Consider the following 17,290-nt stretch of genomic DNA (forward strand, 5'->3'; position numbering starts at 1 on the left):
AGGGCCGTGATAGCAAAAGGCCCTACATACACAGGATCCTTCCATGTTTTATGTGTAAAGTTCTTTCTTAGTACTAGATCACCTACTTTAAAAGCACAAACATCATTAGTAGTCCCTGCCTGTGATGCTACATTTGTTCGGATCATATCACTTGTCAGGTTCAACATTGGTTGTAGCTTTTGCCAGTACTGAGCTGTGCTATCAGTACTTGCTGTCTGCATCGGGAAGAAATGACGTCCTGTCTGAATTTGGAATGGGGTCAATTTTGTACGCCCATTAGGTTGGGCCCTTATTGTCATTAATGCTAATGGCAATACATCAAGCCATGTATATAATTTTCCCACCATTTCTTTATTGAGAGATTTTAGTAAGACTCTCAACTTTGTTTTTAAAATGCCATTGTAGCGCTCCACCAAACCATTGGAGGTGGGGCGATACACTGATACTTTCCTGTGTGTTAAACCCATAATCGTTTCCATTTCTTTCAAAACACTGTTATTAAAATGTGTCCCGTTATCAGAAATTATTCTAGACGGACACCCATGTCTTGGCATAATATGAGTTACCAGGCATTGTACCACCTCATGTGCTGTCTCCCTTTTACATGGAAATGCTTCTATCCACCTTGAAAAAGCATCCACCCAAACTAACAAATACCTTTTTCCCTGCACTGGAACAATCATATCAGTGAAATCAATATACCATTCTTTTGCTGGGCCTTCTGGTATTGGAAGTGTCCCAGGCGATATTTTAGGACCTCGTTTAGGTATGTTAATATTGCATACCATGCAATTTTGCACAACCTGTTGAATCAAGTTATCAATTTTCAAAGCCCAAAATCTTTGCTCAAATTGTTGTTTCATTGTATCCTTGTTCAAGTGCATGGTTGCATGCCACCCAGCCAATACCTTAATCACCTGGCTCATTGGCATGCAAGGTAATCTTTCTTCCTCATTAAACCATTCACTTCCCAATTTCATACATCCTTTCTTCAACCATTTTTCACTTTCTTGTTCCTCTGGCTGCCACATTTCAATCTTATCTACATTCGTAAGTGGCCCTTCCTGTGTCTGTCTAGTATTATACAAAATCTTTTCACTTTGCTTAACCACCTCCGTTGCTGCTGCATCAGCCATTGCATTACCTAGTGCCTCAAAGGTTGGCCTTTCAGTGTGGGCTGGGGTCCACACAACTGCCGTTTTCCTACCTTCTCGTTCCCTTCTAGCCAAAATTTCAAACAGCAAATTCCAATATGTGTAATGTTGTAGATTTTTACCTGCACTGGTTATCATCCCCCTACGCTGCCATTTTAATATATGATACTGTAGTGAACTTGCAACGTAACCACTATCAGTATATATGGTGACATTTTGAGTCATATCAGTGTGTTGTAAGGCCGTAATAACGGCCAAAAGTTCAGCATGCTGTGCAGTATGGTCAGGAGGGGTTTTATATTGTACTTGCATTATCTTTCTTAGATTCTCATCTACCTGCACGCAGGCAAAGCCTGCAACAGTCCTTTCACAAGCTCCATCTGTAAACCATATTAACCCATCAGATAAGGGTTCAAAAGTAAGACAGTGAAATGTAGGGATTTTTATAGTATCGATCTCACCCTCTAGATCGACAGGAAAAAGCAGATCTATCTTATTTCTCTGTTCTTTAGTTAATGGTATTATTCTTATATCTTGTCCTAAAAGTACTGCTTGATATTTTCCAAATCTAGTGGCTGTCAATGCTGTTTGGCTAGGGCTCAACAGCGTTTTAATCGTGTGGTTGGTATGTATTACAATAGGAACAAAAGGCATTTGTGCTCTCCATTTGCCTACTGCTGCCACAATAGCTGTCAATAACTTTGGTATTTCGTTCATTCCCTTTTCCACATGATTAAAAGAGCCTGACAAAAAAGCTACTGGTGCATTTACTTCATTATTTTGATTAATCATAGCTGCCCAACTGTTTCCCATGTCTTTTACCCACAGATGCACAGGTAATTGGATATCTATTACTGCTAAGGGTCCTGGGGATAACAAATCCCTCACAATCTTAGCCAGCACTATCTTATCCTGCTCTTCCAACACAATTACTGTATTCTTTGGTGTGGCTGCGGGCAGCTTCAAATGTTTATAAAGTCTCATTACTTTTTGTGTATAATTTGGTATCCATTGTCTGCAGTAATTTAACATTCCCAAAACAGCACGTAACTGGGTAACTGTTTGCGGTACCGGGGTTTCATTTAAAATAGATATAACTTCCGGTAAAAAGGTGACAGTAGACTGAGCTACAACACATTTCTCCTTGTTACATTTATATCCTAACTCTCCTAATAACAAAAATAATTTTCTAGTCCATTCTAGGCATTCTGCTTCAGTCTCAGCAGATAATAGAATATCATCTACATAGACAAACAATGACACCGTGTCAGGCAATTGACTCCTGAAATCCTTTAAATCCATCATTAGTTGTTTTGAGAATACCGATGGACTATCAGTAAAGCCTTGCGGCATCCTAGTCCACCGATATGCCTCATTCTGTACTATAAATGACGTCAAATCCCTAGATTCTGGATGAAGAGGTATTGAAAAGAATGCATTAGACAAATCAATGACAGTATTGTACGCATATATATTCTGGGTGTGCAAAAGAGTAGCGGGGTTTGCACAAATCGGAAATTGATTTTTTGTAACCTCATTTAGCTCTCTTAAATCATGTACTATCCTTACATTGTTTTCCCCTTTTGGGACCGGAAACAATGGGGTATTGTACGGGGATACTGAAGGGTCAATAATACCACATTTCAATAATTTACCAATGTGTTCCAGGGTTTTGGATACTAATTTAGGTCGTATGGGGTAAGGGTCTTGCTTCGGCCCCTGTGCCCCTTCTATTAATTCTATCTTATGGGGTTTTGCATTTACGGCTAGTCCATATGGTGACTCACTTGTACTCCAAATATGTTGTGGTAATTCTTCCATAACCCTTACTTTATTTTCATTATTCAACTGTTGGACCATAGTGAGCAAACTTGGTATTTCTTTATTTCCAAAATCTAAACACAGTCCTAATTGAGACAACAAGTCTCTACCACACAAATTTACTGGGCAATCAGGTGCCACTAAGAAGGGTACCACAGCCTCCCTTGAACCGTGCGGTTGGCATTCCAGTCGCACCAGAGTCGGTTCTGTTAGCCTTTTTCTTTGTTCTATCCCCGTAAATCCCACTGTTGTTCTATACTGATTTGAAAGCTTAACTCCCAGTGGTTTTGTACATAACACAGAGGTACTCGCCCCTGTATCTATCAAAAATCTCACAGGAGTTCCATATTTGCCAATTATCAATGTAATAAAGGGCTCCCTTGTGTCTAACCTGAAAATCATTCCCTCTTCCTGACACTGGTCTGCTTCCAGTCAATAGCATTGGTCTGGAGTATTCTGCCAAGTTGGAAAGGCATTTACAGTGCCTTGTCTCTGTACTGCAGCCCCTGGTCCCTGTGATTGCGTCGCCGGCTGCTGTATTGCAGTCTGTGGGGCACTCACAGGCATCCCTACTACTTGTGGCATCAATCCTTGCTGCGTCTGCATTTGTACTTGGGGCATTCCTGTATTCTGATAACATTCTGAGGCATAGTGACCATATTGCTGACAAATCATATTGTTCAGATGTTATTAAAGATTTTAAATCACCTCTTTCACCTATTAGCCCTACACACAGAACTAGCTAGGACTGTGACTAATTCAAACCGGATGATCTCTTAACACTGCAGGAATCTCACTTAAAAAAGGGTCAAACAAAGTTAAATTGCAAAGACATTCCACATAGAGAACTAGAACTTATTAATTAAACAGAATAACACATATTTTAAAATAAACAGAGATCACCTTATAAGACAAAATCAAACTTATTTAAATCTAATCTAAAACAATCTTTTAAAAGGAACAAAAAAAAGTTTCAGTTCTTCCTGACCTTTCTAACCTGTAGCTTAGCAAAAGCCAGACACCGAGAAATCAAAACCAGATGACATTCCTCAACCTTCAGGCTGAACCACAGGCTGCTTTTCCTGTTCTTGCTGTATTTTTTCAAACGATCCATACTGAGACCAGCTCAAAAAAGAATCTTTTGCATCATATTTGACCCATTTCTCATGTGTTTCTTCAATCTGTTTTTTTTCTAACGGGAATAATTCTATAACATGCTGCAAAGGGGTGCATTTTTTTTGACACTCTAAATCTAAATACAAAGTATATACAGGGGGCTTTTCTTTCTTATCTGCCCCTTTCCCTTCCATTTTATTCTGACTATTAAATTTCTCCTATAGAGCCACAACCTACAAAAATATACTAGTGCACTTAAACAAAGAAAATATACAAAAAAGAAAACTACAAAGCTAAACAAATATACCACTAATAAGTCCACAATGTAAGCTTACTCACGCGTCTTCTTATTCTCTTTTTAGCAAGCCCAGGAGTCGTCACCCGTATGTCCACTTCAGTAGGTTGATCACTCCCAAATCAGTGGTACACAGAAATCAGGCTTAAACAACGCTTGCTCTCAAAATCCTGTAAAAACTTTCATTAACAACAAAAACTTATTTTGTCATTCGTCTCGCCCTTTCTTTTCCGTGTGCGGCATAAATCTTCAGTCCTGCCGCGGTCGCCACTTTTGTAGAAAAGGCCAGACGAATTTCCTATTTAATATAAAAAGTTTATTCTTGGTTCAGAATTGACTGAATAGCTCAATGGGCTATTTCAGGAAGCATTTCTTGATAAGCAATATACAAGTCAGAATGAATGATTAAAAAAAAAGCAATGTAAAGCAAAGAAATCAGAATGCTTAAGGCAAAGGAGTCAGAATACTATATACAGACAAAGAAATCAGAATGCTTACTACTTCTTTGTTCCACTCTGTTTTTATACCGTTCTTCTTTGGCATCTGACTAATTCTCATACAACATTCCTGTGCAAGTCTCTGAATACCACAACGCTATTACTCATGTGCAGAACATGCTACATCTGTTTTCCCTTAGTGCTCCCCCTTCTTGCCCACAGACTTTCTGGAGCCGTGCCTTTGGCCGATGTTTTAATGCCCTTTTCTCATGCCTCAGGAGATTTAGTGTTGAAACAGCTTGTTGTAATCATGGAGCTTTCCACTCCCCATCTTTCATACTTTTATTTCATACTTTTATTCAACACTGCTCACAGGAAAGTCTCCCTCCCCTCTTGGACAGCTAGTTCCCTATTTTCTTTGCACCTGGCATGACTCACTCATTTCTCAACTTGTTTTTTCTAACTTACATTAGAGAAAATTCCACTTTGTAACAGATACGGCTTCCATTTTGTGCTGAAATCCTCCATTTTGTTTCCATATCTATTGACCTAACTTTTCCTAATTTAGCTTATTTAGGCCTCAATCCGGGCTACAAACTAGGCCACACTTTTCCAGTAAGCTTCCAGTTATGTCAGCCATCAGATTTCTGACTCAGCCAAGGTCTGTAATGGCCTGAGCTCTATGACTGGGCCCGCCACCATTCCAGTGGGGGGGGGGGGTCTCTGGCTGTACCATAATTATACACCAGTTAGTTATCAAAGATTTAATTACTAATTTCGTGAACATGAAAGCACAAAAAACTAAGTGGTTGTAAACCCTTTATTTGTTCAGCAATCCCACAAAGATGCACTCCATCTTTCAGCTCCTATTTCCTTTGCATCTTGTGCCACACGGGGGGGGGGGGGGCACCAACTGATAGTCTGCAGGGGGGCACCAGAGACCCTTGGCACGGCCCTGCGTAAAAGGTACCGGTACTGAAATGCCAGGCCACCCTTCAGGGGTGCGGTGATCACTGAGGGACCCACCCCACAGTAGGCAGGCCCCCTGCAACCAGTCACAGAATCTATGACAAGGCAGAACTGGTTTGTAGGGCCTGAGCTCTTTCATTAAAACCTGGGGATATGTTTGTGGTTGAATTTTTTTTCTTTAAAATATACTGTTTAAAGGAGTTCTCCGAGGACAAGCAGGCTGCTTGTTCTCACTGATGGGTGACGTCCACGGCAGCCCCTCCGATTGGAGATCTTCACTAGCAAAAGCGTTTGCTAGCCCTCACGTGCGCATGCGCAAGTGCGCATGTGTGACCGTCTTCCCGCCTGAACGCGAGCGTGCTCGTCAGTCTTCTTTTTTCCGTGGCTCAGGTCAGCTGTTTTTTGGTCGGTCTGTGCCCTGAGGAGACCCTCGCGCCTTTGGCCGCATTCTTCCCTTCGGAAGTCTTTGCGATTTTTACCGTCGCGTTGTGTATTTTTTAAAAAAGCCTTATTTTCGAGTTTTTCCCGTTAAGTTTCCTTTCGCTTTCGAGAGCGGCCCCCTTTGGCCGCCCGTATGGGGTTTTTCCCTACTTTTTGGTGCCCATTGCTATCATTGCGAATTTTGACCGCCAGCGTGATTTTTCCGCCCATGTCATCGAAGCCTCCCAGCAGCTTCAAAAAGTGCACCCAGTGCAGCTGGGCTATCTCGCTCACTGATAGGCACGTTTCGTGCCTTCAGTGTCTGGGGGCTGGGCATCGTCCTCAGGCCTGCACTCTCTGTCTTCTGTTGAAGAAGAGAACTCAGGTAGTGAGATTGGCCCAGTGGAACATTTTGTTTGGGGCCTCGTCCGGTGTATTGACGTCTTCAGTATCGAGGTCATCGACCGGTGCATCAACGTCTACGGTACAGAGGTCATCGACTGGTGCTTCAGTGTCTACGGTACCGGGATCATCGTTGGTACTGATGTCGTCAGAGGGTGCCTCTTCTTCAGGAGCGCAGGTGAGGGCTGTCCATTCTCCGGCTGGTGGCAGTGAGCCCTCAAGTAGGTCTCCGCCTACCTCAAGGGCTCCTGCGGTACAGGCCCCCCGGGATCGACCTTCTTCGGACCCGGCCCCGAGGAGTCGTTTGGATTTGACGTCCTTCTCTTCGGTACCGGGAGGTTCAGGTGACCTGCTTCGTGCGAAGGCAAAGAAGCATCGGCACCGGTCAGCTTCCAGACGTGGTACCGAGAGCTCTGGGTCACCGAGGGAATCGGCACCCACTAAGCATCGACGCCGGGAGGACCGCTCTCCCTCCATTCAGGAGGTGTCGATGCACTCTACTATGGACAGCCCGGTACCACCTCCACGCCCCAGACAGATTCTGAGCTCGTCGCCGATGCCGGATTCCTTGCCTTCCTCGGCAGCCGCTCTGAACGAGAGCCTCCGGGCCATACTTCCAGGGATCCTGGAGGAGCTGTTGTGCCCTTCTCCTCCGGTACCGCTTGCGGTGCCTGCATCGGCTGCCTCCCAGGCTGACTCCCCAACGACATCGATGGAGGGAGCTTCATCGCCGCCGGCACGGGGGTCTTCCTCTCGACGTTCCCACCATGGCCATGTTTCCACGGAGTCGAGGCGGGCACGGCTTCGGACAGAAGTTCATGAACTGGTGTCTGATACCGATGGTGAGGCCTCTTGGGAGGCAGAGGAAGACACTAGATATTTCTCTGAAGAGGAGTCTGGCGGTCTTCCTTCTGATCCCACTCCCTCTCCTGAGAGACAGCTTTCTCCTCCCGAGAGTCTGTCTTTCGCGGCCTTTGTCCGGGAATTGTCTACGACCATTCCCTTCCCTGTGGTTACGAAGGATGAGCCAACGCCTGAAATGTTTGAGCTTTTGGACTATCCTTCGCCACCTAGGGAATCGTCCACAGTACCCATGCATCATGTCCTCAAAAAGACATTGCTGGCAAACTGGGCGAAGCTGCTAACTAATCCCCACATTCCCAAGAAGATCGAGTCCCAGTACTGGATCCATGGGGACCCAGAGTTGATGCGGACTCAGTTGCCTCACAACTCTGGGGTGGTGGATCTGGCCCTTAAGAAGGTCAACAGTTCTAGGGAGTATGCTTCGGCGCCCCAGGGCAGAGACCCTAAAACCTAGGATTCTTTTGGGAGGAAGGCCTACCATTCTTCAATGCTCATCTCCAAAATCCAATCGTACCAACTCTACACGAGCATTCATATGTGGAACAATGTGCGGCAGTTGGCGGACTTGGTGGACAAGCTCCCTTCTGAGCAAGCCAAGCCTTTTCAGCAGGTGGTCAGGCAGCTGAAAGCGTGTCATAAATTCCTGTCCAGGGGTGTTTACGATACTTTTGATGTCGCGTCCAGGGCTGCTGCTCAAGGTGTTGTGATGCGCAGACCAGTGGCGTTCCTAGGGGGGCTGACACCCAGGGCGGATTGCCGATGCGCCCCACCCCCCTGGTGCAGCGCAACCCCCCCCCCCCCGGTGAAAGGACACCCCCGCGAAAGAACCCCCCCGGGTGCAAGCCGCTGGGGGGGGGGGGTGCCGCGCCCGCCTGTCCTCCGTTTGTTCCATGCTTCTTCTCTGCCCCAGAACAGGAAGTAACCTGTTCCGGGGCAGAGAAGAAGCATGGAACGAACGGAGGACAGGCGCGCGCATCACCCCCCAGCAGCGTGCACCCGGGGCGGACCGCACCCACCCCCCCCTAGGAATGCCACTGGCGCAGACTCTCATGGCTGCGTGCCTCCGACCTGGAGAAGAGAGTCCAGCAGCGGATTGCGGATTCTCCTTGCCGGGGGGATAATATTTTTGGAGAAAAGGTCGAACAGGTGGTAGAGGAACTCCACCAGCGGGACACTGCTTTCGACAAATTCTCCCACCGGACGCCTTCAGCATCTACCTCAACTGGTAGACGTTTTTATGGGGGAAGGAGGACTGTTCCCTATTCGAGTAAGTGTAGGTACAATCCTCCCTCTCGCCAGCCTGCTGCCCAGGCTAAACCCCAGCGCGCTCATTCCTGTCAACAGCGTGCGCCTCAACAGTGTGCAGCTCCCCAGCAAAAGCAAGGGACGGGCTTTTGACTGGCTCCAGCAGAGCATAGCCGAAATCAAAGTGTCCGTGCCGGACGATCTGCCGGTCGGGGGGAGGTTAAAATTTTTTCACCAAAGGTGGCCTCTCATAAACTCCGACCAGTGGGTTCTTCAAATAGTCCGGCTAGGATACTCCCTCAATTTGGTCTCAATGCCTCCAAATTGCCCGCTGGGAGCTCAGTTCTTCAGCTTCTAGCACAAGCAGGTACTTGCAGAGGAACTCTCCGCCTTTCTCAGCGCCAATGCGGTTGAGCCCGTGCCACAGGGGCAAGAAGGGCTGGGATTCTATTCCAGGTACTTCCTTGTGGAAAAGAAAATGGGGGGATGCGTCCCATCCTAGACCTAAGGGCCCTGAACAAATATCTGGTCCGAGAAAAGTTCATGATGCTTTCCCTGGGCACCCTTCTTCCCATGATTCAGGCAAACGATTTGCTATGCTCTCTGGACTTGAAGGATGCTTACACTCACATCCTGATACTGCCAGCTCACAGACAATATCTTCGATTCCATCTGGGAACACGGCACTTTCAGTACTGTGTGCTACCCTTTAGTCTCGCCTCCGCTCCCAGGGTGTTCACAAAATGCCTGGCTGTCGTAGCGGCATCTCTATGCGGGCTGGGAGTGCACATGTTCCCTTATCTCGACGATTGGCTGGTGAAGAACACCTCAGAGGCAGGAGCTCTACAGTCCATGCAGATGACTATTCAGCTCCTGGAGCTGCTAGGGTTTGTGATAAATTATCCAAACTTCCTCCTTCTTCCAGTACAGAAACTCGAATTCATAGGAGCTCTGCTGAACTCTCAGACGGCTTGTGCCTACCTTCCGGAAGCGAGAGCCGACAATCTTCTGTCTCTCGTTTCCTGGGTGCGGGCGTCTCAGCAGATCACAGCTCGGCAGATGTTGAGATTGCTCGGCCATATGGCCTCCACAGTGCATGTGACTCCCATGGCTTGCCTTCACATGAGATCAGCTCAATGGACCCTAGCCTCCCAGTGGTATCAGGCTGCTGGGGACCTAAAGGATGTAGTCCATGAGTTTTTTTTCAATCCCTGCATTGGTGGACAATCCGGTCCAATCTGACTGTGGGACGCCCCTTCCAAATTCCTCAGCCACAAAACGTGCTGACCACGGATGCGTCTCTCCTGGGGTGGGGAGCTCATGTCGATGGGCTTCACACCCAAGGGAATTGATCCCTACAGGAACAAGGTCTACAGATCAATCTTCTGGAGTTGCGAGCAGTCCGGAACGCTCTAAAGGCTTACAGGGATTGGCCGTCCCAACAAATTATTCAAATTCAGACAGACAACCAGGTTGCCATGTATTACATCAACAAGCAGGGGGGCACCGGATCTCGTCCACTGTGTCAGGAAGCCGTCAGGATGTGGCTTTGGGCTCACCGGTATGGCATGTTTCTTCAAGCCACTTATCTGGCAGGTGTAAACAACAGTCTGGCCGACAGGTTGAGCCAGGATCATGCAACCTCACGAGTGGTTGCTCAATTCCAGAGTGGTACGCCAGATCTTCCAAGCGTGGGGCACCCCCTTGGTGGATCTTTTTGCTACTTGAGCCAATCACAAACTCCCTCAGTTCTGTTCCATACTTCAGGCCCACGGCAGACAAGCATCGGATGCCTTTCTCCTGGATTGGGGGGAGGGCCTCCTGTATGCTTATCCTCCCATACCTTTGGTGGGGAAGACTTTGATGAAACTCAAGCAAGATCGAGGCACCATGATTCTGATCGCTCCCTTTTGGCCGCGTCAGATCTGGTTCCCTCTTCTTCTGGAGTTGTCCTCCGAAGAACCGTGGAGATTGGAGTGTTTTCCAACCCTCATTACTCAGAACGAGAGGGTGCTTCTGCATCCCAACCTCCGGTCCCTGGCTCTCATGGCCTGGATGTTGAGAGCATAGATTTTGCCTCCTTGGGTCTCTCCGAGGGTGTCTCCCGAGTCTTGCTTGCTTCCAGGAAAGATTCCATTAAGAAGAGTTACTTTTTTCTCTGGCGGAGGTTTCCCGTCTGGTGTGACAGCAAGGCCCTAGATCCTCGCTCCTGTCCTACACAGACCCTGCTTGAGTCTGGTCTTAAGACCAACTCTGTAAGGGTTCATCTTAGTGCGATTAGTGCATACCATTACCATGTGGAAGGTAAGCTGATCTCGGGACAGCCTTTAGTTGTTCACTTAATGAGAGGTTTGCTTTTGTCAGTGCCCTCCATCAAACCTCCTACAGTGTCATGGGATCTCAATGCCATTCTCACCCAGCTGATGAAACCTCCTTTTGAGCCACTGGATTCCTGCCATCTGAAGTACTTGACCTGGAAGGTCATTTTCTTGGTGGCAGTCACCCTAAGTTCTTGCCGAAGGTGGTGTCTTGCCAACATTCTTTCCCCGTTCTCATACCCGCCCTGCTGAACGTCAGCTGCACACATTGGACTGCAAGCGAGCATTGGCCTTCTACTTGGAGTGGACACAGCCCCACAGACAGTCCTGTTTGTTTCTTTTGATCCCAACAGAAGGGGAGTTGCTGTCGGGGAAACGCACCATCTCAAATTGGCTAGCAGATTGCATCTCCTTTGTTTACGCCCAGGCTGGGCTGACTCTTGAGGGTCATGTCACGGCTCATAGTGTTAGAGCCATGGCAGCATCAGTGGCCCACTTGAAGTCAGCCACTATCGAAGAGATTTGCAAGGCTGCGACATGGTCATCTGTCTACACATTCACATCGCATTACTGCCTTCAGCAGGATACCCGACGCGACAGTCGGTTCGGGCAGTCGGTGCTACAGAATCTGTTTGGGGTTTAGAATCCAACTCCACCCACCTAGACCCATTTTTATTCTGTTCCAGGCTGCACTCTCAGTTAGTTGGATAAGTTTAGGTCAATCTCAGTTATGTCCTGGCCGTTGCGAGGCCCAATTGACCAGTGTTTATTGCTTTGAGTGCGCCTGGGGGCTAGGGATACCCCATCAGTGAAAACAAGCAGCCTGCTTGTCCTCGGAGAAAGCGAAAGCTACATACCTGTAGAAGGTATTCTCCGAGGACAGCAGGCTGATTGTTCTCACCAACCCGCCCGCCTCCCCTTTGGAGTTGTGTCTTCCCTTGTCTTTGTCTTTGCTATTTACTGGACTGACGAGCACGCTCACGTTCGGGCAGGAAGACGGTCGCGCATGCGCACTGTGCATGCACACGCGAGGGCTAGCAAACACTTTTGTTAGTGAAGATCTCCGATCGGAGGGGCTGCCGTGAACGTCACCCATCAGTGAGAACAATCAGCCTGCTGTCCTCGGAGAATACCTTCTACAGGTATGTAGCTTTCGCTTTATCTCTATGGAGCCATTTTTTTCTTAAAAAAGAAAAAAAAAGAAATTGCATTCCATCTATATGATATGTGTAAAGTTGATTGATATCTTTCATCTTCCTGGCTCACTCTTATAAATTTGTGATTCTCAGGGATCAGTGCTATACAAGTCTACTGACTCCCAGTGAAGGGTCTCTAGTTAACACCATGGTATCTTTAGCGCTGAAGGTAATCTTCTCATACTGGAAGGCCTTGCATCAAGCCACTTACCAGGAATGGTAGAACTTGTTGCTTCAAGTGTACACGTATGAATCCCACCTTGCTAAGCAGTCTCCTCGATTTATGTGTAATAGGGAGAAATGGCTCCCGCTTGTATCTTACTTCAATGTTGTTCAGTGAAATGCATAAATATTGATGTGTCTTATATTTCTAGCATGCTCTGTAATTTGATTTGTCTCCTCCAGCTCCCCTCTCTTCTTTCTTTGTCTTTTCTTAATCTTATCTTAATCTAGAAATAGATATTTGCGTTTTACCTGTGAGCTCCAGGGTTACTATTTGCTGTAATATGTTATCTGTTGTCTAGTTGTGGGCTCTTGTTTATCTCTGTATGAAAAACTAATAAAAAGAATTGAAACAAAAAGCATATGAGAAATCAAATTACCTAAGAACATAAGAATCACCGTACTAGGTCAAACAAAAGCCCAGTGTCCTGTTTCCAACAGTCGCCATTCCAGGTCATAAGTACCTGGCAGGACCAATTAAAGTAGATAGATTCCATGCTAATTTCTCCCAGGGATCTACCTTAATAACTGTTTATGGAATTTTTCCTCCAGGGACTTGTCCAAACCTTTTATAAACCCAGCTATGGTGCCCTCCTGATCAAATGATACCTCGTGCAATATAATTTAAGTCTCTTGCACATCTTGTTTTGTATGTTTTTCTGGTGCTGGTGTTACAATACTTTCATTGTTTCCAAATATTAGATCTTACCAAGAACACAATTGCAGAGACTTCTGTGAGCTCTTTTAAAAGAAGACCTTCCCCTTGTTGCTTGGGAGAAAATTCTGGTAAGCAGTGCATCCATTCATTATTAAAAGGGAATAAAAATATACTAGTTGTATGAAGAATATATTATTGATCTGTTTTGGTATATACAGTGGGGGAAATAAGTATTTGATCCCTTGCTGATTTTGTAAGTTTGCCCACTGACAAAGACATGAGCAACCCATAATTGAAGGGTAGGTTATTGGTAACAGTGAGGGATAGCACATCACAAATTAAATCCGGAAAATCACATTGTGGAAAGTATATGAATTTATTTGCATTCTGCAGAGGGAAATAAGTATTTGATCCCCCACCAACCAGTAAGAGATCTGGCCCCTACAGACCAGGTAGATGCTCCAAATCAACTCGTTACCTGCATGACAGACAGCTGTCGGCAATGGTCACCTGTATGAAAGACACCTGTCCACAGACTCAGTGAATCAGTCAGACTCTAACCTCTACAAAATGGCCAAGAGCAAGGAGCTGTCTAAGGATGTCAGGGACAAGATCATACACCTGCACAAGGCTGGAATGGGCTACAAAACCATCAGTAAGACGCTGGGCGAGAAGGAGACAACTGTTGGTGCCATAGTAAGAAAATGGAAGAAGTACAAAATGACTGTCAATCGACAAAGATCTGGGGCTCCACGCAAAATCTCACCTCGTGGGGTATCCTTGATCATGAGGAAGGTTAGAAATCAGCCTACAACTACAAGGGGGGAACTTGTCAATGATCTCAAGGCAGCTGGGACCACTGTCACCACGAAAACCATTGGTAACACATTACGACATAACGGATTGCAATCCTGCAGTGCCCGCAAGGTCCCCCTGCTCCGGAAGGCACATGTGACGGCCCGTCTGAAGTTTGCCAGTGAACACCTGGATGATGCCGAGAGTGATTGGGAGAAGGTGCTGTGGTCAGATGAGACAAAAATTGAGCTCTTTGGCATGAACTCAACTCGCCGTGTTTGGAGGAAGAGAAATGCTGCCTATGACCCAAAGAACACCGTCCCCACTGTCAAGCATGGAGGTGGAAATGTTATGTTTTGGGGGTGTTTCTCTGCTAAGGGCACAGGACTACTTCACCGCATCAATGGGAGAATGGATGGGGCCATGTACCATACAATTCTGAGTGACAACCTCCTTCCCTCCGCCAGGGCCTTAAAAATTGGTCGTGGCTGGGTCTTCCAGCACGACAATGACCCAAAACATACAGCCAAGGCAACAAAGGAGTGGCTCAGGAAGAAGCACATTAGGGTCATGGAGTGGCCTAGCCAGTCACCAGACCTTAATCCCATTGAAAACTTATGGAGGGAGCTGAAGCTGCGAGTTGCCAAGCGACAGCCCAGAACTCTTAATGATTTAGAGATGATCTGCAAAGAGGAGTGGACCAAAATTCCTCCTGACATGTGTGCAAACCTCATCATCAACTACAGAAGACGTCTGACCGCTGTGCTTGCCAACAAGGGTTTTGCCACCAAGTATTAGGTCTTGTTTGCCAGAGGGATTAAATACTTATTTCCCTCTGCAGAATGCAAATAAATTCATATACTTTCCACAATGTGATTTTCCGGATTTAATTTGTGATGTGCTATCTCTCACTGTTACCAATAACCTACCCTTCAATTATGGGCTGCTCATGTCTTTGTCAGTGGGCAAACTTACAAAATCAGCAAGGGATCAAATACTTATTTCCCCCACTGTATATATATATATATATATATATATATATATATATATATATATATATATATATATATATATATATATATATATATATTGTTCCTCTCTACTTGGTCACAGTGCCATCAGCCTTCATTTCCACTGTATTAATTTGTTTTGCCATTTTTTTTCCTTTTCTCTCCCTTCCCTTTTTAGCCCCTGCATTGCAGTGGCGTCCTCTGCTTGAGAAGCAAAGCTTATAGTTCCACTGGAACCTGGCTGTGATAAATTAATACACCCTACATAATACATAGACAGAGGTAAAACTCTTCTTGGGAGTTAGCTTAAGGAATATCAAAACTGCTGGATAGCGGCTCAATTTCAGCTCTGGAAAGACTAAGGATGTTTATTGGGCTGCAAGGATGCTGGTACTGGAGCAAAGCTTGAGTATTGCATTCTGAAACCTATTGGTAGAATGTAGGAGGTGAGACGCTGGGAATCTGGGAAAATACCTTCCATTTGGTGCTAGCTTATGTAACCTCACAGATCTACACCAGTGGGCTGTCTGCTTGGGGGGAAGGTCCCACAAATTTATGAGAAAGAGTTGTTCTTTAGCAGAGGAGAAGAGATTCTGAATGTTCTATGAGGGCAAGTAAAACTCATTACCTTGAATGATGAGTGCCGTCATCTGATGAAGTCTGGCGTGGAAACCACTCCCTGGCAACTGTATAGAAGGATTTGAGAACGATTTACTGCATATGTATTTGTCTTCCTGCCTGCCATCATCACTCAGGACCAGATCAGCCTTCTTTCCATAGACCAGTGAGGATGCTGTTTCCTTGGCTCCCCCTCAGCTTATATCTCTTCTCTGTCATGGTCACCTTATGTGGCAGCTTTTATTCATTAATTTTTGTTCCTTTGTGTAAGTGTTGCTTGGGTCAGATTCCCCCCCCCCCCCCCCTTTTTTTAGTCAGGTTTTCAGCATCTTGAAATTTTCTTTATTTTCCATGGCATCCTAGGCCCCCTTAGGCCTCAAGCTCCCAGCTGACAAAGCTACTAGTTTTCAAAATCAAGCCATTTGATTTTGCCTCAGCTATTTTTCAGGACATGTCCCTTAAAATTTCAAGTGGTTTTAAGAAGTGCACATTGTGGATTCAGTGAGTTATAAGTTCTAAAATTAAAGAAAAAAGGATTCTCATAGTTGGTGCCTGCAGTGCATGGGACTGATCATAATCCCTGTTCTTGCAAACTCTATTTACCGATGCCAAAAAGAAGAATTAAAGGTCATCAGAAGCAATATGAGCAAAGTTTTGGCGCTATCGACTTCAGCATCAGAGGAGTCAGTCCAGTGGCTCTAAGAGCTGCATTGCACGCTTGGGGACACATTGACATTGAGGAGGTCACCATCTGCTATGGCATCAAGTATTGATAGCATCCAAGAGGATCAGGCATCCCACAAACCCACCCAGAGGTCAAGGAAGGATTCATCTTCATCCTCGTAAATGCCGAGGGACCCTGATGCCATGTGTCCTGCAGAGGCCAAGAAGCATTGGCATTGGTCCCCCTCGAAGTATGATGTCTAGTACCGATGACCAAAACACAGGGACAAATGGTGCACAAACAGTCCTTATTAAGTGATTCCAACCAACTTGACATAGGCTGTGTTTTGGCTAAATGGCCTGCATCAGGAGTCTGTGAGAAGAAGCAGCTCTGGTGCTGGAAGTTTTCCATCACAGTGAGGCAGCGTTGGTTGACACCCCCTCCTCCCATGATGACATGAATTGGAATCGACCAGACGGAAGCTGAGTGCACTAACTCCTGCCCAGTCATGATTTCTGTGTCAGGTGTATATTATATCATGAAGAGTAAAGTGTGGAGTTTGTTCTTCTGTTATTCTTTGATCTAGAGTGCTGAGCCATTAAAGTCTTCAATACCTTCGAAGTGCCTTCATCAAGTCAAGATCATGTCACTGATTTGGCTCCAGTGACTTTCAGGGGTGTTTAACACACCAGGTGAGCCACAGCCTTTACCAATGGCTGCCTTCAAGAAGTTACTCAGGCCATGATGCTAGAGGAGATGGCCCGACTCAATGCTACAGCATCTAGGGCGTTGTTGTCAGCTCCAACCCAACCTTGAGTCCATGCCCTGTCTGTTATGCATGCATCGACACTAGTGCCTCGATGGGTGTTGGAGTCAGTGCACATCTAGACTATGTCGATCTCCTGTCCCTTGGAGGAGGAAACTTCATTGGGGTACCAGAGGTCACTAGTTCCTTGGCGCTTTAATCTTGGGCCTGACCAGAATGTGAAGTAGACTGAGGCAGGCTCAGACTCAAGCACCCTCAGAGGACTATTTTTATGAGTCAAACTTGACCACTCCTGGGTGTCTGAAGGGTCACAATCTTTC

At 46.1% G+C, this 17,290-nt stretch overlaps 1 protein-coding gene across 1 annotated transcript in view; it reads left to right on the plus strand.

The window, feature by feature from the left end:
- The window catches only part of PNPLA7 (patatin like phospholipase domain containing 7), a 2,530,065-nt gene that overhangs the window by 975,948 nt on the left and 1,536,827 nt on the right, over window positions 1–17,290 (plus strand). Inside the window, exon 14 of the mRNA XM_030206608.1 lies at window positions 13,162–13,245. Within this exon, the coding sequence (XP_030062468.1) occupies window positions 13,162–13,245 (84 nt within the window). The remainder of the gene's footprint in view (window positions 1–13,161; window positions 13,246–17,290) is intronic.

The sequence above is a fragment of the Microcaecilia unicolor genome, chromosome 6, assembly GCF_901765095.1.
Source record: "Microcaecilia unicolor chromosome 6, aMicUni1.1, whole genome shotgun sequence".
Taxonomy (NCBI): Eukaryota; Metazoa; Chordata; class Amphibia; order Gymnophiona; family Siphonopidae; genus Microcaecilia; species Microcaecilia unicolor.